Genomic DNA, 25,564 nt, shown 5'->3' on the forward strand with positions numbered 1-25,564 from the left:
TCATTTACAACAACAAAACACAGTGCACACTCGAGCATCTGCCTACAGCAAAATGTGTCAGAGGCTTTAGGACGAAAACTATGCAGTGCTTCGTAACAACAAACTGCTTTTGATCAGCGTGATATCATAGGTGTTTACATTAGTTTTGTTTGATCAGTTGTCAGTGGGCTCACAGAAAGTGCAGAGCTGAAGTCACGTGAGAGCAGTGCCTTCTCCCACTTCTGGCTACTTGAAATGTGGCTGTTAACTACAGAGGACTAAAATATGTTGTTAGTTTCAGTCTTACGATTTTATTTTATTTCCAAATTTTTGGCACTGAAGCTAATCATCGTGCAGAACAATGAAGTTAGTTTTGTTGGCTTGCTGAAGAAACGTGGTTTTTATTAATCCTTTCTGCACAGACAGTCAATTTATTTGAAACGAAGTGTTTCATTCCACCTACTGGCATGTTTCAATTGTTGGTAGAATTTCAAGTGCACATTTTCATCTTGTGGCATGTATGGCATACTGCCATAATAGGAAACTAAGCCTGAGATAATACAGTTCTGGTATTACGAATCTACCTTTCATGAAACACAATGTTTTTTTATCACAAGACATAATTCAAAACTTCTCTGCTATCTCCTGTAGGCTTGACGTTATTTCTGAATTTGTGTTGTTTAGTCTTAAATTTACAATGTGTCATTCTTCGTTAAATTACAGACTGGCGGCACACTGTGTTGTATCATTGTAACTCCCCACAAGGCTTTATATTTACCCTGGATTAGAATATAAACTGCCAGTTATACAGTTTCTTGGCTTCACAGAAACCTTGTTGATTTTTTATACCATTTGAAAAAGTCGCGAAAAACTTATATTTTTAATTCCCTTAGTTCTGGCATATACAAACAACAGTTTTATTTTTTTTTTTTGTAAGAAATTTGTATTCGTGCTTACTAGCTTTTTGCAGTGCTGTGTGGATGTAAACCTGATAGGAAATGTTAGAAAACAGTACTGCAGAGCATGAATGAAAAAAGATCTATATTAAAGCCACCACAAGGGAAAATATTAAGGTACCTTGAGGTGTATAGTCTATTTTCAAAATGAATATTATTTAAGGACTGCACTCTTTATCCATATAGGATATGATAAAATAATTGCCCTAAGTGCACTAACTCTGTAAATCCCCTCCAAACAACATGCTGCAGTGCTGCACATGGTCACGTGATGCCTCACTACACACAAAGTTCCGAACGAAAATGCGACGAAAGGCATATGAACGGAGAAAACACCAAGCACGGGCTTCCTACATTACCGTAGTTATGCTTGCACAGTAACACCTGTTTTCTGTCACCCTGATAACTGTTCAAATGGACTTGTTTCTAACAGGTCGTTGGGAAGTATTGCAAATGATGGTTTGAGAAGTGTTACTTTCAAAGTAAATTTCCTTTTACACAAGGTGAATTACATTATGTGTGAGAAGGTCCGATGACTTTCTTAAATAGCAGATTGTTTGCCTCGCATTCAAAACTTAACACTTTGAGGCTCAACCACTTAGAAAAATTTTGGGCCCAGGAGACCAGCCATTTCTGTCATTATGTAAAATTTTACTAGCATATTTGTGTTTGATATATCCTAAAGGGTAACACATGTAAAAAGGACCAATATTATTTGTGAAATCTTAGCTTTGCTTGTAGCCATACTATTTGCATATTAATTTAAACCATTAACTTTTCCTATTTGTGTGTTCGCACTACTTAACAGTGATATCTGCTGTCACTGGCTGGGGAGACCTCATGACACGAGCTACGATTAATTGTCAATATCAGTGAAATTCTGCAATAGCCGTGTAACTGAGATGTTGTTTTATTTAATTTTGTCAACTACCAGTTTCGGCATTCCACTACGCCATCTTCAGGCCCCATATGCATCTCTCAAAATAAATGATAGTGTTGTACAGTGCCATATGTCACTGGATGTTGAGAATTCAGTTTCACAAGTGCTTCATTCGAAGACTTGCTATCAATCCTTCATAATCTTGGATGCCAGTGGATTCAAATGATGTTTTGTGGAGTATTATTTTTGCAAAAGGTATTCTGAAAGGGAAAAATCCAGTGGGCCTAAAAAAAAAACCTTCTTGCAGGGCTGTCTTGACTTATTTCAGGTGCTCAGTTAGGCTAAATGGGGTAATGCAGCATTGTGTGTGAAGTCCACATACATATTGTCTTGTTTGCTGCCAATAGGCTGAATTCAGTGTTTCTGCCATAGGCATGTAATTCTCAACATTAATTTTCTAACATGGAATATACAGATCTAGGAAACAAACATCTCAAATACCAAACCACACACTCGGACAGATATGAGGCTTATTTTTCTCAATTGTAAATACACTATTTGTCTATTAATGACAATTATAAACAGTTGACAGTCTAAAGAGTCTGGAAGACATTCCTATCTGACCATAACATTATAGTCTCCTCCTAGCATGGATTCAGTGACCTCCGTTCTATGTCACAGTCCCTTGATGACAGTTCTCTGTGATAACTAATTCGTCTTGTTCACTGTTCGGTGTGCAGAACAGCAAGTGAAATGTCTGACCTGGTAATCTAGTGATGAGGTGCTTGTTTGCAAACCGAGAGGTCATGGGATTGAATCCTGATCAGACAACAGATTTTTTTGGTCTGTGTTTTAACGTAACCTTCATCTCTCCATGATGTGAAGAGTCTCCAGAAATGACATATGGTTCGAATTCCATGTTGAACTGTAGATCCTCTTTTCCTGGTTGGATAACCGGAATAGATTAAGGACATGCAAGACACCGAAGTGGTGTCCAATAGAAAGATTTGCTCCAGGCCGTAGAGCCACACCAAATCATTATTATTAGTGTCCACACAGGGGCCTGGGTTTGATTCCCGGCAAGGGACTGGGTGTTGTTTGTCCTTCATCATCATTTCATCGTCATTGACCCGCAAGTTGCCAAAGTGGCATCAACTAAAACAAGGACTTGCAATACGGCAGCCGAACTCCTCCGCATGGGGCCTCCTGGTCAACAATGCCATACGCTCATTTCATTTCATTATTATTAGTTGTTGTAGTAGAGAAACATTCATAACAACTGGTATTGCCTATGGGGTGTAGTGATCATCCATAACTGCATCTTGATATAGGTCAAGATTGAGCAGCTTTAGGCTGATTTAACTACCAAAGCAGAGTGTAATGAATGAGAAGGAGAAAGTTTTCTCATCTACTGTTGATGACAAGGTTAAGAAAGACTTAAGAATGAAAATGTTGGGTAACAAAAGCAATTTCATAATTAATCAGAAGGGAGTTGCTATCTGTTCCCTTGCCTGCCATGATTCCTGAATGCATATTGTTGAGTGCTCTGTTCTGCCTTACGTATACTCTTCTCTGGTTGATTGCTCATAGAATGCACAAGTCACGGTTCAGCTAAGAACTGCAATCTATTTATTGTTTTTGCAACTGATTTACAGTTCTGTGACTTCTCTGGAAACAAGTGTCATGAGGTTAACTTTTCCACTTATTTTAATCAAATGGTGATGTTATAGATAATGTTTGCACCCATGTACTCAGCCTTGTAATTCTAAATAATATTTAGAGGCAAGTGGGAATCTCCACCTCCTCTTGTGGATAGATGGATATCAAGCATTATCAAGCACTATGGACTGAACTTAATCTGTTGTTACTTGTTAGCAATCAAAACTTCATTTTGCGATGGTGGCAATGGCTTCTGATGATGACTGTTGTTCACTGCTGACGACTAGCTGTTGCTACTACTCTTGTTCTGGTATCCTTATTGGTACTATGCATGAAAGCACTTATTTTATATTCCATTTCCTCCTCCCTAGTTGAAAACAAACTCAGTTGCTATTTGAAGGCAGTCTCACTTTCACATGTGTTCCTTAATCTTAGAGAAGCTTCTAGGAGCATCGATAAGAGCCCACAAGATGAAGGATGATACACAGCTGCCAGACTCTCTTCTGTAATGAACTCTTATTCGCACAGCTGGCACTTTTTCCAGCCCATTGTGCCGAAATGTGAAATTGTACGTACTTTTGCATGTTGTCACAGACCTGTCAGCTGCTTAGCCTCTTTGTGTAGCAACATTGAGTGAAGCCTAAGGTATTTATACTGCTACTTAGCATTCATTATATTTGGTGCTCAACATTCACCACAGGAACTTCCTTATGTTTATTACAAACAAAAAACAAGCAGTAGTGTTTATGCTTTTTGTGAGGCCGTCAATTTGGACATTTCTCTGTTTGTATTGAGCAACTGACCACATTTGATTCTTGTGTAGTTTCTCGCTTGTTTTTGCGTGTAGTGTCATGTGTCTCCCACGTGTCCTTTCTCTTATAGCTGTACTGTTACTGGTGACTACTAAAGCTGCATCACAGCTGTAATTTAACTTACATTTGTAATGCCACCATGTTTATGTGTCATTCATAAAACAGAAAAAGAAAATCTAAATATATAAAACAGCAATGCTTGAACTACAGTAAAAGCAGCCATTGAGTATATGTTATGACATAATCATCTTCATAAATGGAGGTATCAATTTTGAATTACTGAGTATAAGAGAAAAGAATCTGCATGCCAATTTCAGGGAGACTAACTTTGGTTTCCAAATAGAATATGCCATTATTACTTAGCTATATTAAAAACTGAAATGCATGATATTGATGTTCCACAATAGCTATTTATATTTTATTGTGAGGTATATTTCAGCTTTCTTGGACATTATCAGACAACTTAAGACTGACTAGACAGTCCACACACCAATGAGAGCCTGTAGTTGCACGATGGCTATTATTTGCAAAGGTATAGGATGATTTGAAGATTATTTATTCATAAGAGGAACACATAATTGTGATACTTCAATGTTGTATGGTTAGAAAAGAAGAAATGGTATGTAATGATATACTGAATGTTTTAGACTGTAAACACATGGGTATAACTCCTTAATCCCACTGTTTGACTGACCTAAACATATTGTGCTACACAATATAATCAGATATTAGTTAAAGTTTTTTATATTAAATTGTATTTAAAGATTAAAAATACATTAATATAAAAGTGAAAAAAAGTGCATAAAGTGACCAGGAATAAGGGATGGAGACAAAGGGGAGGAAGGTGGGAATGCAGTGTGATGTATGGGAAACAATTAAATAATTTACAACAAGCGTGTCATCTTATTGTGAGAACAGTGGTAACTGGCTACTGTTACTTCGAATGAATGGCATTTTTCTCATATTAAAAGTGGTGGTCTCCTTAAATAAAAGCAAAAATATCATTACTGGAAATTCTGGTTATCAGTAAACACCAGTCATAGGGTTTTGACTGAATCCTTAATGATCAAATGTGATTCTGTTATTCACCCTTTCTATAACAGCAGCTAGTTAGCATTGCTCTCACTGTTTCCACGAATAAGGTCGCTTGAGTAGTTGTAAAAATTTTAACAGAATCCTAAAACTATGCCTACTTGAACAATTTCAGCTTTTGTTGGATTTCGTATTGTAAAGGGAGAGCAGATTACTTGATGATGGTACATGTTTGACTGATTTGCCTTTTACAGATTTTAATTGTGAATGCTGTGGTTTTCAGGCAGTACTGTTTACAGGGGTGCTTATTCTCTTCCTTGGTACCTATGCTACATTGTATTCAGCATCAGAGGCAGCTTCGACCAAGTTGGATGTGCCACTGGAGTCAGGGAAACTTCTTCATAAAGGACAATCTGGAGTTATCAAAAATAAGCTTCTTGACAAAAATAGTGAGTTTATTTCTGTGTTTTTATTATTTTAATACTAATTTACATGACTTATTTATATTTTTAATCTTTCCTGAAACTCACTAAGATTTTTACTAATAATGGCTGCTGCTAACCTTGCTGCTGCTGCTGCTGCTGCTGCTGCTGAGATGTTCAGTCTAAAGACTGGTTTGATATAGCTCTCCTCACTACTACACTATGTGCAAATCTCTCACCTTTGAATAACTTACGTATCCTGCATCCATTTGAACCTCTTTACTGTATTTGTACCTTGATATCTCTGTACAGTTTGTCTTCCTGTCCCCCCCCCCCCCCTACTACTACTACTACTACTACTACTACTACTACTACTACTACTCTCCCTCCCTCCCTCCCTCCCTCCCTCCCTCCCTCCCTCCCTCCCCCCCCCTACATTATTAAATTGACAAGTTTTTGATGTCCCTGAATGTGTCCTATCAACTGATCCCTTCCTTTTGTCAAGTTTCTTCTGGAACTGGGACCTGCATGTTGTCTTTGATTATATCAGTTATGCAGTGCAGGTTGAAAGTGGTTACAGGTCTGTGGAAATAAGTACTCTACTTTGTTAGAAACTTGTATTACGATCAGAAACATCAATTTTTCACATATCTTTTCAAGAATTAGGTTTGCTCTCCACTAGCAATTTCTAGTTGTGTAATTTTTCAGTCATAATAATGTAAGTCTTTGTTTCCAGTGCAAGTGCACACACTTGCAGCTAAGCAATCTTAGTGATTAAAAAGTTACAACATGTCCTGTTTTAGCTGCAATGTGACTATCACTTTGCTGAATGAGTCGCATGATCAGGCACAGACAATCACCCACTTGTGATAATTTAGTCGTGTCTTGAAGCTGGCTTGTACTGTTTTGTTCATCATCTTTCCTGATTTTTCCGCTATTTTTGCTTTTTTAAAATGTCTGACAAGGAATCTACTGGATGTGATGAACGTATATTAACAGTGACTGCTACGGAGTTACTTATTAAAGCTAAGAAGAGACCAGATCTTTACAACAAACAATTAAATAATTTAATGATACTAATTTCAAGAATGAACTGTGGGCTGAAGGTTGTACACAAATGATTCAAAACAGAAATGAACTGACAACAAAAGATAAGAAAACTAAGGGTAAGTTTAAATAAATAAACAAATTTGTTGTTATAAAAAATATTGCAACCCAAAATAAAGAAGACATGTATAGTTACAATAATTCATATGTTGATATTAAGAGCATTGTTATTTTATATTTGTTAACTAATGAATGAATTCATGTCCCACTGGTTAGAGGCTGTTGTAGTGCCAAGCCGTAGGTGAACTGAAGTAATTTGCAAAATAGTCTCTCACTTCAGTACCTGAAAAGTCAGCCCGTAACCAAGACAAGAGACTCCTTCCAGCAGACACTCACATCTTTTCTTCTGACAAAGTTATGAACTACACAACATGATTTTGTAGTGTCGTCTGCTAACTTTGTTTGGATGGTGAAAGGTGTGCCAGTTATTGGCCAAAATGTCAAAAGTACATTCCAGCAGCCTTTGAGCATGACTTATTCTGTGGTTGCACACACATTGTTTCATGAATGAGTTTCTTTTAGAGTAGGTCTGCATTTTCAACAATCTTTGATTTTTTGTTGGATGAACCCAATAATGATGATTGTGTTGTTTACTTCTCACTCAAAGCAAAAGAGTGATCACACAAGAAGTTTCAATGATATCTGTTGGGAAATTCATTTAATTTAATGACTTATTTATCACTGTGGGTTTAGCTTCCAGATTTTCTGCAACAGATTTTTCTGTCACCACTACTAGAAATCGCTGGTTGAGGCAGAGTCTTAGGCTGTGTCCTACGTGAGCAACAGAAGTGAGCAACTTCTGGACACATGACACTCCAGCGACAAGCAGCAGCATCGGGTGAAAAGCTTGGGCGTACTGCGTGTGAGTGACCGTGTCGTGCTACAAGATGGCTGCTTAGAGCAAACCAGCTGTTACTATAAATTAGCGTCCCTAACCTGTAGAATACTGTAGCTGGAGAGTAAGGCTACAGAATTAGGTTTACTTAAGAAAATAAAGTGAAAAGGAATGCTGTGCATGAAATTTACAAAGGGAAGAATCTTCGAATACACGTGGATGAACAGAGGAGCATTCGACTATCTCATCAATACATTAAATACAAATTTTTTTTTTTTTTACATGAGCAAGAACTTTTAACAGCCAATAAATGCGGAGGAATGACTACTACATGGCTAACTATGCTAAATACAAATATAGGTACACAGATTGTTACCAATGAACAAAAGCTAGCTGTTGTGTAGGGGTAATGTATGCAGTTCATGAGAAGTGTTGGGAAAAGCATCTGGGTTCGATTCCGGGTCATTCTTACTTTTTTACTGACTCAGTTACAATTCTGTATACTAAGTTTTATGTATACTGTTTACGCTGCATCACTAAGTAAATTTTTAAGGTCTTGCCAAAGAACTTGATCTTCACACCAATCCCAGTATATCACACACATTTAATTCTTAATAAATTACAATGAACCATGAAATTTTACAGATATTTGATGTTGCGAACGTAATTCATCAGCAGTCAGTGTTGAGGCTAAGCGTTTCAATTACTCTAAATAGTCTGTAAGTTTGGTGCAACTCATTTTTTGTTCATGTTTTGAGCATCATTCAAAGGCATGTAGAACATTTCTCCGATCTACTTAGTTCTTTTACACAAATCATTTCATAAAATATTTGACTGACTTCTTTCATTTTTTAATTTCAAGTTTTATTCAGAAAGCATGATCTTACTGACTCCTCGTTTGCCTTCCTAACGTACTTGATTTGAAGGAAGCCTTGTTGACATTTAAATACCGCACCAATGTATCTTTTTATGTGCAAAATAGGTAGGTCTTGAACAGATGAAATTTTTGACACTTCATTTACATAGCTTGGCAGCAGCTTTTCGTGAAATATTTCAGTTTTTCCTCAGCTTATTAATTAAGTTTTCATTAATTACCCTGATTACTTTCAAGCAGTTAAATATTTTCATGCCAAACTAGACCTCAAGCTGGTCGCTTTGATACCCCGTTTACCTGTTTCTCTCCCTTTGTTTGACTATGAAAATTTGGACAAAACCTCACGGTGTAAGTTATAGGGAGTCTTGTTTCGCTCTGCTCACGCGTTTACAAAAATGTATCAAGTGTATGGGACCTGGATAAACTAAAAGAACCAGAGGTTGTACAGAGATTCAGGGAGAGCATCTGGTGAGCAAGATGTATGAAACAGGCGAAATACCCTCAGACTTCAAGAAGAATATAATAATTCCAATCCCAAGGAAAGCAGGTGTTGACAGATGTGAAAATTACCGAACTATCAGCTTAATAAGTCACAGCTGCAAAATACTAACACGAATTCTTTACAGACGAATGGAAAAACTAGTAGAAGCCAACCTTGGGGAAGATCAGTTTGGATTCCGTAGAAACACTGGAACACGTGAGGCAATACTGACCTTACGACTTATCTTAGAAGAAAGATTAAGGAAAGGCAAACCTACGTTTCTAGCATTTGTAGACTTAGAGAAAGCTTTTGACAATGTTGACTGGAATACTCTCTTTCAAATTCTAAAGGTGGCAGGGGTAAAATACAGGGAGCGAAAGGCTATTTACAATTTGTACAGAAACCAGATGGCAGTTATAAGAGTCGAGGGACAAGAAAGGGAAGCAGTGGTTGGGAAGGGAGTAAGACAGGGTTGTAGCCTCTCCCCGATGTTGTTCAATCTGTATATTGAGCAAGCAGTAAAGGAAACAAAAGAAAAATTCGGGGTAGGTATTAAAATTCATGGAGAAGAAATAAAAACTTTGAGGTTCGCCGATGACATTGTAATTCTGTCAGAGACAGCAAAGGACTTGGAAGAGCAGTTGAATGGAATGGACAGTGTCTTGAAAGGAGGATATAAGATGAACATCAACAAAAGCAAAACAAGGATAATGGAATGTAGTCTAATTAAGTCGGGTGATGCTGAGTAAATTAGGTTAGGAAATGAGGCACTTAAAGTAGTAAAGGAGTTTTGCTATTTGGGGAACAAAATAACTGATAATGGTCGAAGTAGAGAGGATATAAAATGTAGGCTGGCAATGGCAAGGAAAGCGTTTCTGAAGAAGAGAAATTTCTTAACATCCAGTATTGATTTAAGTGTCAGGAAGTCATTTCTGAAAGTATTCGTATGGAGTGTAGCCATGTATGGAAGTGAAACATGGACGATAAATAGTTTGGACAAGAAGAGAATAGAAGCTTTCGAAATGTGGTGCTACAGAAGAATGCTGGAGATTAGATGGGTAGATCACATAACTAATGAGGAGGTATTGAATAGGATTGGGGAGGAGAGAAGTTTGTGGCACAACTTGACCAGAAGAAGGGATCGGTTGGTAGGTCATGTTCTGAGGCATCAAGGGATCACCAATTTAGTATTGGAGGGCAGCGTGGAGGGTAAAAATCATAGAGGGAGACCAAGAGATGAATACACTAAGCAGATTCAGAAGGATGTAGGTTGCAGTACGTACTGGGAGATGAAGAAGCTTGCACAGGATAGAGCAGCATGGAGAGCTGCATCAAACCAGTCTCAGGACTGAAGACCACAACAACAACAACAACATCAAGTGTTAATCATATGATAAAATAGTCCTTTCTGCGTGCTGTCATTTCCAAAATTCATCGTTTTGATATCTTGAACCTTTCATGAGATACGACAATTTTTACGACCCTTGATTCCCGAAGCGCAGGAAAGGTTTGGATGCACCGCAAGCAACCCATCCGCGGATATAACAACCAATACCTCAAGAATTAAAAGAGATATCATTCCAGTCTCAAACTTTAAATACAATTTAGATATATTGGTTACATTTCATATGCAATAACGTATGGCCTTAAATGAACTACACTCCTGGAAATTGAAATAAGAACACCGTGAATTCATTGTCCCAGGAAGGGGAAACTTTATTGACACATTCCTGGGGTCAGATACATCACATGATCACACTGACAGAACCACAGGCACATAGACACAGGCCACAGAGCATGCACAATGTCAGCACTAGTACAGTGTATATCCACCTTTCGCAGCAATGCAGGCTGCTATTCTCCCATGGAGACGATCGTAGAGATGTTGGATGTAGTCCTGTGGAACGGCTTGCCATGCCATTTCCACCTGGCGCCTCAGTTGGACCAGCGTTCGTGCTGGACGTGCAGACCCCGTGAGACGACACTTCATCCAGTCCCAAACATGCTCAATGGGGGACAGATCTGGAGATCTTGCTGGCCAGGGTAGTTGACTTACACCTTCTAGAGCACGTTGGGTGGCACGGGATACATGCGGACGTGCATTGTCCAGTTGCCGGTCTAGGAATGGTAGAACGATGGGTTCGATGACGGTTTGGATGTACCGTGCACTATTCAGTGTCCCCTCGACGATCACCAGTGGTGTACGGCCAGTGTAGGAGATCGCTCCCCACACCATGATGCCGGGTGTTGGCCCTGTGTGCCTCGGTCGTATGCAGTCCTGATTGTGGCGCTCACCTGCACGGCGCCAAACACGCATACGACCATCATTGGCACCAAGGCAGAAGCGACTCTCATTGCTGAAGACGACACGTCTCCATTCGTCCCTCCATTCACGCCTGTCGCGACACCACTGGAGGCGGGCTGCACGATGTTGGGGCGTGAGCGGAAGACGGCCTAACGGTGTGCGGGACCGTAGCCCAGCTTCATGGAGACGGTTGCGAATGGTCCTCGCCGATACCCCAGGGGCAACAGTGTCCCTAATTTGCTGGGAAGTGGCGGTGCGGTCCCCTACGGCACTGCGTGGGATCCTACGGTCTTGGCGTGCATCCGTGCATCGCTGCGGTCCGGTGCCAGGTCGACGGGCACGTGCACCTTCCGCCGACCACTGGCGACAACATCGATGTACTGTGGAGACCTCACCCCCCACGTGTTGAGCAATTCGGCGGTACGTCCACCCGGCCTCCCGCGTGCCCACTATACGCCCTCACTCAAAGTCCGTCAACTGCACATACGGTTCACGTCCACGCTGTCGCGGCATGCTACCAGTGTTAAAGACTGCGATGGAGCTCCGTATGCCACGGCAAACTGGCTGACACTGACGGTGGCGGTGCACAAATGCTGCGCAGCTAGCGCCATTCGACGGCCAACACCGCGGTTCCTGGTGTGTCCGCTGTGCCGTGCGTGTGATCATTGCTTGTACAGCCCTCTCGCAGTGTCCGGAGCAAGTATGGTGGGTCTGACACACCGGTGTCAATGTGTTCTTTTTTCCATTTCCAGGAGTGTATATGGAAAGTCTACACAGTGTGATTTTACCTCTGCAAATTCTTAAAAATTTTGTGTAGCCATGTACTCAACTTCACACAGCACAGTAACTATGACGAATAACAAAAATAAATTCAGACCATTTTCTTTTAAAGATATCAAGCTATAGGTTGAGGAAGAATCAAATTTGTTTACCTAATAGTTTTCTTAAAATCGGATGTTAAGTAATTCATAGTTGCCGTTGCATCCACTCCACTGCTTTGCCGAGAAGACATGTGGCTGTCGCTTCCTGTCGCACATGCTGCAGCGGCAAGATTCAAACACATTTGAATTCAAACGTTGTCAGTTGCAGCTGGAAACAGGCAGCGATACAGATGTCGTTCACGTAGGACACTTCCTTAACTACATCTGCGGTTGTGTTTTGTTGCCTGAAGCTTTCTCGCTTCTGTCGCTCACGTAGGACTGTTGCTCATGTAGGACACATCCTTAATGTCGTGTAACTATGTACACTCCACTGCCAGGTCAAAGACTGATTCTGCTAACAAGCCCCTAGGCCTCTAGTGCATTTGGATAGAGGTGGGCAGGGATGGGCAGACAGGTCATACTTAGGTGGTGAGGCAGTTGGACCAAAGCCTGCAGGTTTATAAGCCTCAGTTGGGTGCCTTTGGGCACACTTCTGACATGGCTATAGTGGCTAATGAGTTAACGTTGCAAACAATCCTGTTGGCAGAACATCTGCAACTGAGCATTATAGCAGAGGTTGAAAATACCGCTTCAGTTGTAAATTACTTTATTTTCATGCGACCGGTTTCGGACTGTTACAAGCCCATCCTCAGGTGTCGTAGCTGTGCTGTGGCCCCGAGCGCCACGTGTACCAGGCGCGGTGTGCTGCCTATGAGCACAGAAAAGGGTAAATATACAATTATAAAACAATTATTGCTATTTACAACTGACATTGCTGCAAGATCCTGAATACTCTCCAGTATTGGGTTGTGACGATGGGGCCTCCCTGCAGTTTTTTTCCCTGATCAAGAAACATTGCCCATAACAAAATGTTGACACAGACATGGACGTCATATCAACAACTTTTTTGTGTAGCTTAGGAAAGTCTTCTAAGTGCAGATCACAGTACCATTGTAACAGATTTGTGCTGCCATAATACCTGTCCTTAAGCAGAGTGACGTGTTGTAAATCTGTCACTTCCTAATTGCTTTTCCAAATACTGTATATAGCATCTGGTTAACTGAAAATATAGTGCTCAATAATTTCATTTTGTTTTCTAGACCACAGTTCTTGACCTGTCTCAGACTCTGGCAAAGTTGCTATGTTTTGTTGATAAATGACACAGAATGTCTAGAGATGAAGGTCATTCGGGAAAGAATGTGTTTCCTGTACCAAGCTGCCTTTCAGATAGATGTAATTTCGTCTTGAATGCATCAGTGTTGTTGCTTACAGCAGTAATCAGTAGATTCTTCCCATGATCTGTCATTTTTAAATTATTGTCCAATTGTGTGTCTGTGGAGTATTGTGTGACTGGAATCATGGTTTCCCATCAGAAAGGACACCATTCATAGTAATTGATGGGAAGTTATCAAGTGAAACAGAGGTGATATCTGGCATTCTTTAAGAAAGCTTTATAGGCTGTCTGCTGTTTCTAATTTTTATAAATGATTTGAAAGACAATGTAAACAGCCTTCTTAGATTGTGTTCAGATGTTGCTGTGCATTACTGCGTAGCAAACGCATCAGAAGATCAGTACGAATTACAAAATGATGTAGACTAGATATCTGCATGGTGTGAAAACTGGCAATCGATACTGACCAATAAAAGGTTTGAGGTCCTCCATATGAGTACTAAAAAGAACCTATTAAATTTTGGTTACACAATAAATAATACAAATTTAAAGGTAGTCGATTCAACAAAATACCCAGGGATTATAATTACGAATAATTCAGTTGCAACCATCAAATAGAAAATGTTGTGGGGAAAAGTGAACCAAAGACTTTTTTTTTTTGTTTGCAGTGCACTTAGAAGTTGCAACAGATCTACTAAAGAGACTGCTTGCCCTTCCTCTGCTAGCGTATTGCTGCATGGTATGGGATCGTTGCTGTATACAACTGACCAAGAACACTGGAAAAGTTCAAAGAAGAGCAGCCTGTTTTCTGTTATTCTGAAGTAGGGAAGAGAATGTCACAGATGTGATATGCTAGTTGAAGTGACAATTATTAAAACGAAGGCATTTTTCACTACAATGAGATCTTTTCACAAAATGAAAATCACCAACTTTACCTTGAGAATTAGATAAAAATCGAGTGCTGATATTTTTATTTTATATTATATTTTTTCACAATTTGTGATAAATATTTGAAGCTGAAATAGAAGATAATTTTACTTTACTGTGTAAAGAATTTGTACTATTTTTCGAGCTTCCATCACACCCAATCTTTCTTTTTTGACTGTGCAGTATATGTGGCACAAAAGTAGTAAGTCTAATTGCACTTGGCGGGGGGCAGGGGGGAGGGGAGGGGAGGGGGGGGATGGCATGTGAGTTAAAAAAAAAAAAGGCTGCTTTTAATGTTTCTTCACATTAACATTTTTCAAAAACAGCTACTGAAAAGATGGACACAAATCTAAATGACAAGACTGGTCTTTACGGTGGGTGGAGATGAGTGAGGCAAAATGCTGACGTAATCGGCACTCGCCACTACCAACAGAAACTGCAACATTTAGCTTAAGTACACAATTTTGACGCTACAACAGCTAGGTCATTGGCAATGGCAGAAATGTAAAAACAAGGAAGTCGACATGAAGTGTTCCGGACAATTTCGATATGTGACAAAACCTAACGACAGACCCATCTTTTACTGTGCCACGTACATGGAGTTACCATTGTTGGCTAAGTGGTTATTGCCAAGTGTAGGCATGCATTGTTTTCCTTTCAATTCTTGCCCTGAGAGGGAGACACAGGCTGCTAGCTTGTTGATGTACAGAATATCTGATTATAAATCAGTAATTAAATATACAGCTCTAAAACCAGCAGTATATTTAGATGTGCAGGTTATACTTCTGTAGGCAATTAGGTTGATATTTTTTCCGTCAGTATATTGATACCTTTTTCGATACATCGGTTGACGATAATAATATTTTTTTACATATTGATTTATCGGATTCTTGATATTTTTAAAAATACCGACAGTCCTACAATGTGAATGGGAAAAGATTTTGTTGTAGGCAGAAATGCCCATTGTAATAAAATAAGAGAAATTGGAATTTTCACAGAAAGATTCAGATGTTCATTTTCTCCGCGTATTGTTTGAGAGTGGAATGGTCGAGAAATAGTCTGAAAGTGGTTCTCTAAACATTCTGCCAACCACTTAGATGTAAATTGCGGAACAATGCTAAAGATGTAGGTTTAATGATGTGCCATTATCAGTGAGAAAGGCTGTGTGCATGCTACAGAATGAGGCTTTATGCAGTAAAATAATACCCCTTTGCAGGTAGCTGACAACGTGCGTCTGCCCCAGTCAGCGATCTGATGGCCCTCAACGTATTTCTCCAAAATGCCATTTCTTGCAGGAATGCTAGTCCAGCAAGGAATGCAGGAGAGCTTCCGTGAAGTTTAGAAAGTAGCAGAGATGTACTGATGGAAGTGAATTTATGAGGGCAGTTAGTGAGTCGTGCCTGGATAGATGCGTCATCAGCGCATAGCCCTCTGGGACGTTTCAGTCTAAAACCTTATGGTTTTGTTAGTGTCTCTCATGCTTGTTTACTTTCAGTGCACCACGATTAGATTGCATATGTCAAATAGTATGCACCTGAAGAGTTTCAGTGAGATGTGATTGTTGGTTTCAGATTAATAAACATCTCACCTGTTTTGTAGGCTTTCAGCATTTCTTGATCTATGCTGTTTTTCTACAATACTCCTCTGAAGTTGTTACTATGTGCGGTGGACTGCTCAGAAATCTATCCTGTGCACTTGATGATCATGACTAATAATGGGTGTCATAATTTGGATTAATGTCTGTAAAGAAACTCCAAAATAAAGCAACAATTAAAGTAATGCTGGAAATGCATCAACTTACCAGCAGAGAGCATGCAAGCAACAATGTGTGGAACTATTATATCTGTAATATTAGTAGTTTTTCTTGTTTTGTAAAATATAATGTAATAAGCTATAGTTTGTACCACCGGTAACTCATAAAGTTACACTGTGCAACAGCACAAATTGATTGTACTTGAAAATGTCATACTGTCAACATTACAATCACACATAATAAAATGTAGACAACCTTAAGCAGATGTGACTAAGTTCAAATTAAACTATGGAGCAAGTGTTCCTTCATATGGAAGAAGAAAAAGAAGTTTTCTCGAAATGGGACTCATGTTGGTTTAAGCTGGGAAGTTATCCAGAGAGTGAAGTTAAAAGAGAAAAAGTGGGACCAGTGAATGAGGATGAAAGGGAAATCCCCCCCCCCCCCCCCCCTTTACCCATTAGTCTGCTGTATCACCTGTGTCAGTATAATTAATGTCTTTCTCACTTAATCGCTAAACAGTCCTGGTCCTTTCATATTTTCTTATCTTCTGCAAGCATTTGTTGCCATTTTGCTGTGCAAGTCCTTATAGAAGTGTAATGCATCTTTTAGCATCCCCTTAGGTGTGAGAACAGAACTACAACGTGGGATGCAGCATTCTTGCCAGAATGTGTGAACTTAAGGCATAGGGGGACCAGAGGCATGTGGATTAGGAAAATTAAGTTAGTGATCAGATTCAAGCACAGTGCGGACACACAAGATTGTATATCATGGTTAACAATAAGATTTATTGGAATCAAATGCTTGCATAAAATAATTCACTGACATAACTAATTTTGATGTATCAGTCATTTTCAATAACACTGAAAAAAAAATTAACAAAAAATTGTTTCAATATTTGGTGTAAAAACAAGTTACACTGATTAAAGTACATGGACATGTTCCTAGACTGTGAATAAGGACTAGTACAAGATTATATAAAAATTGATTTCTGAACTGTGTATTATTAATTTCGATGTTCAGTCATTTCGAAAACTATTGAAAAGATGATGTGATGAGATCAGATAATTATGAGGTATGGAAAGGAAATCCTCTAGCAGATACAAAATACTAAGCTACATAATTAGCGACATAAAACACCCAAAAACACCCAAATTTTTTGATAGGAAATCCACTTTACAAAAGAAGAAATTGCACAATGAGTAAAAGATTACTGTAGTTTAGCAAATTATTTATCAGCATAATTAGAGTGTATGTGTTCTTGTAATACACGTTTTCTTAGTGACTGATGCATTTCAACATGTCTAGCCTCTGAAATATTTTATACAAATATTAGACTGCGATAAACTGATGGTGCCCAAGTTACGAGGCACAATGGTTAAGATGTGGGACTCTTGTTGGGACGAGTGTGTTTCAAGGGCTTGCCCAGCCATCCAGATATTGGCTCTCCATGGTTTCTATTAACGGAATATAGCAAATGCCAGGATGGTTCCTTTGAAAGATACACTACTGGTTGCCCTCCACATCATTCCCCAGTCTAGTGTTTTGCCCAGTCTGTAAATGACATCCTCATTGATGGGACACCAATCTTCCATTCTCATTGTTACTGACAATATACTAATAGGTAATAGAAGAGGAAAGGGGGAGGGGGCGGTGGAGGGAGATATTGGCAGATTTCATTTCATTGTAAACTGTACTTATGTCTCTAATACATAAGAGTTCTGCACAAATTTTGTGTCTCTCGCATCTTTCTCCAACATTTTACACATTATCCCTCTCATCTCGCCTCATAGCTCTAGAGGAAGAAATGTTCTATTCTGTAAGCTTGAAATTTTGTAAATTTCAGTGTCATATTTGTCTGCTCTACTCCAGAAAATTATTTCATTAATTTGCAAGCCATCTCATGTTTGGAAAGAATACAAGAAATAATGAAGTATGTGTTATACATATCACAGATTTGGAAGGTGCAAAATAATTGATGATGTGTAATACATTTCAATTTAAGGGCCTGTATTGTGTATATAAAAGAGGGCCCTTGGTCACCAGCAAAGACAGAAAGACAGACAGACAGGCAGGCAGCCAGTTAAAGTCAACAGATGGGGATGTTCTGGGAGGTCCCACAAGCCCCCTTGTACTTAAGGGACAGGCCGGATGGGCACCCGTGATGTGTTTTTGTCTCCAAGTCAGTTTAATAATACAATGGAAGTGCCATTCGAAGAGCTCGTGCAATAACTTTGTGGTCTGTATTACCTATAACAAACTTCTCTGTCTGCAATGTAGGATTGCTACTTACAGTAAAAAAGACATGTCAGGTTGCAGACAGGCACAATTATAGGACAGATTGAACCAGAAATGTAATACTTAGCCACAAACTTTCCTTCCAAGCATACTCTAATAGCCAGTAAATAAGACAAGATCATAGCATTATGTGTGACCATCAATCATTAACACTGTCTTCTGACATTGCATTGAGAAAGAGAGAGAGAGAGAAACAGCATAAATTTAATGCTGAGCTTGGTAACTAAGAAAGAAAACTAACCGCTACTCGCAATTAAATTTTATTACTTCCTAAAGCTCTGCAATGTATGAAATCCATCACCACAAAGTTAATTTGCAGTGGAGCACTAACAAATTGATCAATACTTAATATAGATTCCTGTATAGGGTTAACAAAATTGTGTACTATTGGCTGTTACATATTTGTTATTTTCAATGACTCTGATCAGTTGCAGGTGAGGTGGCAGACACACTGGCAAAGGCACAGGCTGCTGTGGATCCGGCAGCTGCTGTCAACAATAAGAAACCTCCCGAGGAGCTGGTGGTTCCAGATGCGAAGCAGCCGGCTGTCGAGGTGGGACCTCCAGCGGCTGAAGTGCGCCGGGAGCCGCCAGTGCCCGGAGCCCGCCAGGAGCCTCCGGTGCCTGTTGAGCCACCTGCTGCACCGGCAGAGGTGCCGGTTGCCGCGCCTCTGAAGGCAGTGACAGCTGGAGCGCCAAAAGAGGAAGCCGCGCCAGTGGCAGCTGTCCACATGGATGTGGCACCAGCAGCAGCAGTTGAGGAACCGCCAAAGGTATTGCGTGCTGTCGGATAAGCCAAATGCCTTAAATTTACACTGAGTGAGGTTATGCAGTTGTAAAACACTGAGTTTACATTTCAGAGAACAAAATTTTAAATGTGATTCTTCAGTTTCTCCCTGCATATTTGCTGATCGAACAGTCCACTGGTGTACTGGCAATTCACAGGGTCCGACAGGCACAATATTTTGGGGATCAGACTGTCGCCATTGTCAGGTGCACTGATGAACTGAGCTCCTTGAGCTCCTGAGGGCACCGACCGACTTATATCTCCCCCCCCCCCCCCCCCCCCCTCTCGTGAACCGTTCTCACTGCAGTCCATGCCCACAGTTGTGTGTCGGCAGTCACAGACACAGTAGTGTTGGTGTCTGTGGTAGCTTTGATGCAGGTGCTCTGTCAGCCGTAGTCGCCAGATCATTTTGTTTGTCGGCAGTCTTCTTAATTAAACTCATTGCTGGATCCCAAGCCTTGCTAAGATTATAGCTGCAATTTCAGTTGATGAGGTCAACCCTGGTGGGAATTTCTGTGGCCTCTCTAATGGCGTTGTCCCAGTATTTGGAAGTCTGGGCAGGAGATATGTAAGTCATGTGTGCCTCTGGTGTTCTCAACAAAGGTCTTCGATGGTGTACACTGTTTCTCCAATGTGTCTTTTCACATTGACAAATAACCTGATATAGGTCTGCCTTGCGCAAACCAAGGTAATCTTTGATGCCTCCCAATAATGCTCTTGCTTTATTGGGCAGGCATAAGACACAGGCATAAGACATTAGTTATCCAGTAAGGTTTTCCGTGGTTTCCCTAAATTGCATTAGGCTAATGCCAGATTGGTTCCTGTGAGAAGGACTTGGCTAATTTTCATCATTCCTTATTAGTATGCATGTTTGTTTGCAGTTAGCACTTAAATGCTTGGCAGAGGATGTACAAAGCCGCTTTTAAACTATATCTTTACCGTTCCACTTTTGAATAATGTGTAGGAATAAGAACAACTCAAATCATTCTGTGTGAATACTGATCTGTCTTATTTTATCATGATTATCATTTCCCCATCTGTAAATGGAAGGAAACAAAGTATTTTGATACTGGGAGGAGAAAATTGTGGCTTGGAATTTCATGCAATTGTTTCACCACAGTGAAAACTAGCTGTCTTCGATAGTGTAGTGTGTGTACTGTAAGACCTTCAGTACACACACCATCAGATTATTTGAGTTGTCGCTCTAGCGAAATAGGCGAGTGTCAGTAATATGTCTCGTGGTCTTATTGTGGCGTGTTTATCTTCTGCCGTTAGGTCAGACGATAGAAATGCCACATGCACGCTTAGAGTAGCAGATTGACGGTGACCAACTTTAAGCAGAACTTGATTAATTTTCACACACATTTATTAAAATAATAAAAAGCATAGAAATAAATTAACTTGGTTCTGGATGCTGTTTGCAATTGACAGTCTGAAGTTCCTTTGGTCTTGGTACGTTAATCTTATTCTCACAGATCTCTGATACTTGACAAAGTGACTATTCATTTATCTTCATGACTATGTACAGGAATATGATAATCTTATTAGGCGCAGACTGAAACTTGACTGCAGACTGGTACAGACTACTGCAGACTGATGCAGACTGACTAATTGGAGGTCTGTACACTCGTTATAATACCTCGGCGTTCAGGTATCACTGCGCGTGTGTGATCCTCGAGGAGAATGTATGCCGTATCTAATGTTCCTGGTACCTACCACAGTTATTGCATGTACTTCTTAACACTTTCTGCTGAAACTGCCATGTTACCCTATTCTTGCCACTTACTGTGTGACATCTGTTTTGTTGTTCTGGGACATGTTGTTGTTCTCAATGACTTTCATGTATGTCTTTGACTGATAAGCAGTTTTTTTACAGTGCATAATATATTACTTTTGTGTGCACAATATTTTTATTCTGCATTGCATCCTGTACTGATCCATGGTAAATCACAAAATACCCAGAATCGTCATCATCATTGCAGTGCTCAAAATCCATACAAGATCCTACACTGGACTTGCACACGTATTAAAGACCGAACTGTCTGAAGTTAAACATTTCAGTTATTTGATCCAACTCTGAAGTAGGCTACCCTTCAACTCTATTGTGTCTGATGCTTACAGTGGTCCCAGCACAACTGACTCGAAGATCAGTTCTGCTATAATTTTGAATTGCTATATCTTTGTAAACTTTTGTGACTAATCTCTTTTAAAATGTGATATCCACTTATTACTGCAAAGTGGTTTTATTACAGACTAGCTGTCACGCGCAGCTATGCTTGCATTCAGTAGTTTTGTTGTGATGAGTGATGAAGTAAACATTGGATTTGCGCTGGGCAACTTTTGTGCAAGTGTTGTCTTCATCCCACTCATGCATAACCTACCTCATTTAAAGATGTTAATAATACTTTTAAAAAAGACAGGAAGGTTGTTATAGAAATGGGAAAAAGTTGAAAAAAAAGTAGAAGTTGTTATAGAAACAACTTAGTGCGGAACAACTACTCAGTTTAACAGACTTTCGTAAGACTCTGTGAAAAACAACTATTCTTACTCATCTTATTGATGATTACTTTTAAAAAAATCAGTAAAAACATTCATTGCAAAAATAATCATGAAAATAAATAAATAAATAAATAAATTGCTAAACAACTTTTTAACTCATGACTATACTATCAAAATTAAATTAAATACAAAAAAAAAATATTACAAAATGTATATTATACACTGCAAAATGGACACCTGATTCAAGGAATCAAGTTGGACACTAAAATAAAATGTTGACTTTCTGAAATTATTAAATTGCAGTAAACTGAAGAAGGAAGAAAATGGATAACCTGTGGTTTGGTGATGTGCTAATTTTACAACACATTGCTCAAAAGAATTAGGGGAACATGACTTTAGGCATCTGCCATACTCCATTGAGCAGTTAATTGTTCGTTTGTCTTTTTTTACAATAATCACAGTACTAAAAACCACAGAATAATGCACAGACACTTCTTGTCCTTTTAATACAACTTCCAAGGTGCGACTGGCAAACACTTGTCGGTGCTGCTCGTCTGACGCAGCTCCTGCCTTCCCGTGATAAACGGTAATCCTGCACACACTGACATGTTTTGTGCAGGTAAATAGGCTTTCTCTCTCACATATCTTTAAAATATCGTGTGTTCGAGGTGGCAAAAGGTCAAGTGGTCCCAGAATTTACACGTAAACTCTGTGTTTGGGTAAGCATATCTTGTGATATGCACACCATCCCATCTGCAACCTACACTGATCCCAACTATCCCAACACATGATGATGCGTCATGTGCAACGCTATAGTCGAGTGGTGCACGCAGAAAGAAAGGTCACACCATCTCAACATGCTTATCATATCCGTGACACACTCTCCCTTTTGTACTAATAGCGTGTAATGAACTGCTCATTGTTGAGCTTTTTGAATGTCCTCTGTCAGTACTACCTGGTAATGAACTTGAACTACACAGCAACAGTCATAGAAGAGGGCAAACAAGCATAGTGTGAGCAAGAAGTTGAAGCAAGGATATATCCCATTTGCGTAGCTCAGAAAAGCACAAGTACTCTTAAATTATTTACATTCTGTCTGGGGATTACAGTTAGGTACAATTAGAAATGGAACCGATCATATAGAAAATGTTGTGTTGAAGTTGAACTGAAGACAGTGTTATATTGGCAGAACATGGAGCAATGTATTTGCTGGCCATTGGGGCTCAGGTCTAAACAGGGCTCATCACTGAACACAATTGTACTCCAGTCAGGTGAGATTCCAGGCTGAAAGTGTGTCTGGAGATATCTTGGACAGCAGAGGGATGCCAGCCCGACAGCCAGGAGTGTTGGTCTGGGGGTGTCATTTCTTTTCATAGCAGGACCAATTTGGCTGACATCCACGCCACCCTTACTGCACAGCAGAATGTTGACAATATTCTGTGTCCTGTTTTGTTGCCCTTCATAACAAGCCATCCTGGGCTTACATTTCAGCAAATAACACCCGGCTGCACATGGGGAGAGTTTCTGCTGCTTCTCTACGTACCTGCCAAACCCTACCTTGGCCAGTAAGGCCACTGGATCTCTCCTCAGTTGAAAACGTTTGCAGCATTATGGGCATGACCTTCCCACCAGCTCATGATTTTGATGATCTAATGAACCAGTCGAACAATTTGGCACGATGTCTCTCAGGAGGACATCCAAAAATGATGTCAATCAATCTCAGGTCGATAACTGCTTGCGTAAGGGCCAGAGGTAGACTAAAGTGTTATTGACTTGCTCAAATCGTCAAACTTTCCTGAAATTGTATTAATTTGCCTTTCTGCATGTACATCACGTCCTACCAGTTTGCATCTCATTGGGATAATTCGTTGATGGTGTGTCATTCTCTTTTGTCTTAGAGTATATCTCACACACATAAAACAAAGGGAAGAGTCGTGATCCTTTGAAATAACTACACTTCCTCAAAGCTGTAATCATGACATGTTTTGGAAAAAAGAAAAGAAAAGATAGAAATGAACAAGTGTAAGTAGGACACTCACTCGGGGTTTCGTAAAAACTAAATTATGTATTAGATAGTTTAAGTATAGTTGTTTTATGAGTAGGTTTGCTAGTATCAAGATAATTGACATAAATGGCCGTATCTTTTAATTGCATTGACATAGAAGCATAATTTTTTACGCCCTAAATGACCCTAGACCTTGGTATTCGACATAAATTTCAAATGATACCTCTACCTGTTCCTGAGTAAAAGGGGCAGTAAAGGGGGCAGGCGGATAGATTTTTAAAGTGATCCTGTAAGGGTTCTGTTTTTACCAGTTGAGATATGGATCCATAAAAATGGAATTGAATGTGGCGATGTTTTTAGTAATATTGCAGGAGCATTTTTGAACAACAGGAAAAATGACCACAGTGTTCTTTGAGCTCTACACAAAAAAATCCAAAATGCGACATTTTGCTGACAGATTGTGGCAACTGGAATTGTGCACCGTGATTTTATTTACTTTGTCTCCATAGTGCCACCTAGGATCAATTGCAATGGTATGGGTGGGACATTTTGTGCATCCATTCTGATATCCAAATAACACACCAAATAGATTGCATCTTTTCTTATGTTGAGGAAGGATGTTGATGGAAAACTTTTGCGTACGGTGGTGGTGGTGGTCATGAGGTAAGATTGTAAAATTGGTTGAGAAGTCAAGTAGGACACATTTAAGGTGTTGGCATAAAAAATCTTACAGGATGTATGGACATCTGTGCTGATTGAGTGCTTTTTAAGTTGACCACGTAAATGAAATAAATGCGGAACTATGATCCATCAGAAATATTTTCTGTGCTTTTTATCTTTACTTTCCAGGTAAGCTTGATATTTATGGCCATTGTCTTTTTTCCTTTTCATCATGGGGTAGGAGAAACATTCCTTATTGTTCAAATATAATATTTATCACATACTGCATGAGTCAGTCACATTAGGTAACTATCTGTGTGTAATGTTGCGAATGAACACACCAAGTGAATTGCAGAAAATGTAAATTGTGGACTTCAGTTTGTTTGAATAGTTCGAGGAAAGTGTATGAAGAAGATAATGTACAGTAGGCTGTTCCAAAGCCAGCCCATGTGGCATGGTGCCCGTTAGCCCACCAGATAGCCAAGTGACCCTATTGTGCACATTATTATACAGGCACATTTGTTTTTGATATATCTTAAAGGGTAACACATGCTAAAAAAAAAAAAAAAACAATATTATATGTAAAAGCTTAGCTTTTCTTGTAGCTATACTGTTTGTATATTAATTTAAACCATTTAAACCATTAACTTTTCCTATTTGTGTGTTCGCGCTACTTAACAGTGATGTTGCTGTTGGCTGACTGCACCATCCTATATTCTGAATATGTGCTGTCATTGGTTGGGAAGATCACATGACTTGAGCTACAATTGGCTGACAAAAGTGCATCACACAGTGCAATTTCGATTTCAGTGCTTCTGAAGCTACCATGCTGTATTTGGTGGAATTCGTATGTAGACTTTCATGATACAAAAATATGTGGTGTACATGTTGCTGCACAACAATGATCTTTCCAAAATGCATTGGGTTTTGCTGGGTTTGCATTGGGTTTTGATGGGTTTAATTTCCTAAAGTGTCAAGAAGTTCTGTGCTGGTGTATCAAACCTTTAGCATTGATAAGTATTACAGCTACAAGGGAAAGTACATTGTCACTTAACATGGAAAAAAACGTACTTTCACACAGCATATAGTATATTTTTAACCCGGAAGAATCCGGGAATGTTTTTCTCTTCTCCACATGTGCACTCTGTTATAATATGAAACATAACTATGTTAACATCACAGAAAAAGACAAGAATATACAAAATT

The 25,564-nt window shown here is 39.5% G+C and overlaps 1 protein-coding gene across 1 annotated transcript in view; it reads left to right on the top strand.

Moving 5' to 3' along the window:
- Positions 1-25,564, top strand: part of LOC124789106 (putative sodium-coupled neutral amino acid transporter 10) — a 58,223-nt gene that overhangs the window by 29,438 nt on the left and 3,221 nt on the right. Inside the window, exons 9-10 of the mRNA XM_047256394.1 lie at positions 5,602-5,767; positions 18,837-19,180. Coding sequence (XP_047112350.1) covers positions 5,602-5,767; positions 18,837-19,180 — 510 coding nt within the window. The remainder of the gene's footprint in view (positions 1-5,601; positions 5,768-18,836; positions 19,181-25,564) is intronic.

This window comes from Schistocerca piceifrons, chromosome 3 (genome assembly GCF_021461385.2).
Source record: "Schistocerca piceifrons isolate TAMUIC-IGC-003096 chromosome 3, iqSchPice1.1, whole genome shotgun sequence".
NCBI lineage: Eukaryota > Metazoa > Arthropoda > Insecta > Orthoptera > Acrididae > Schistocerca > Schistocerca piceifrons.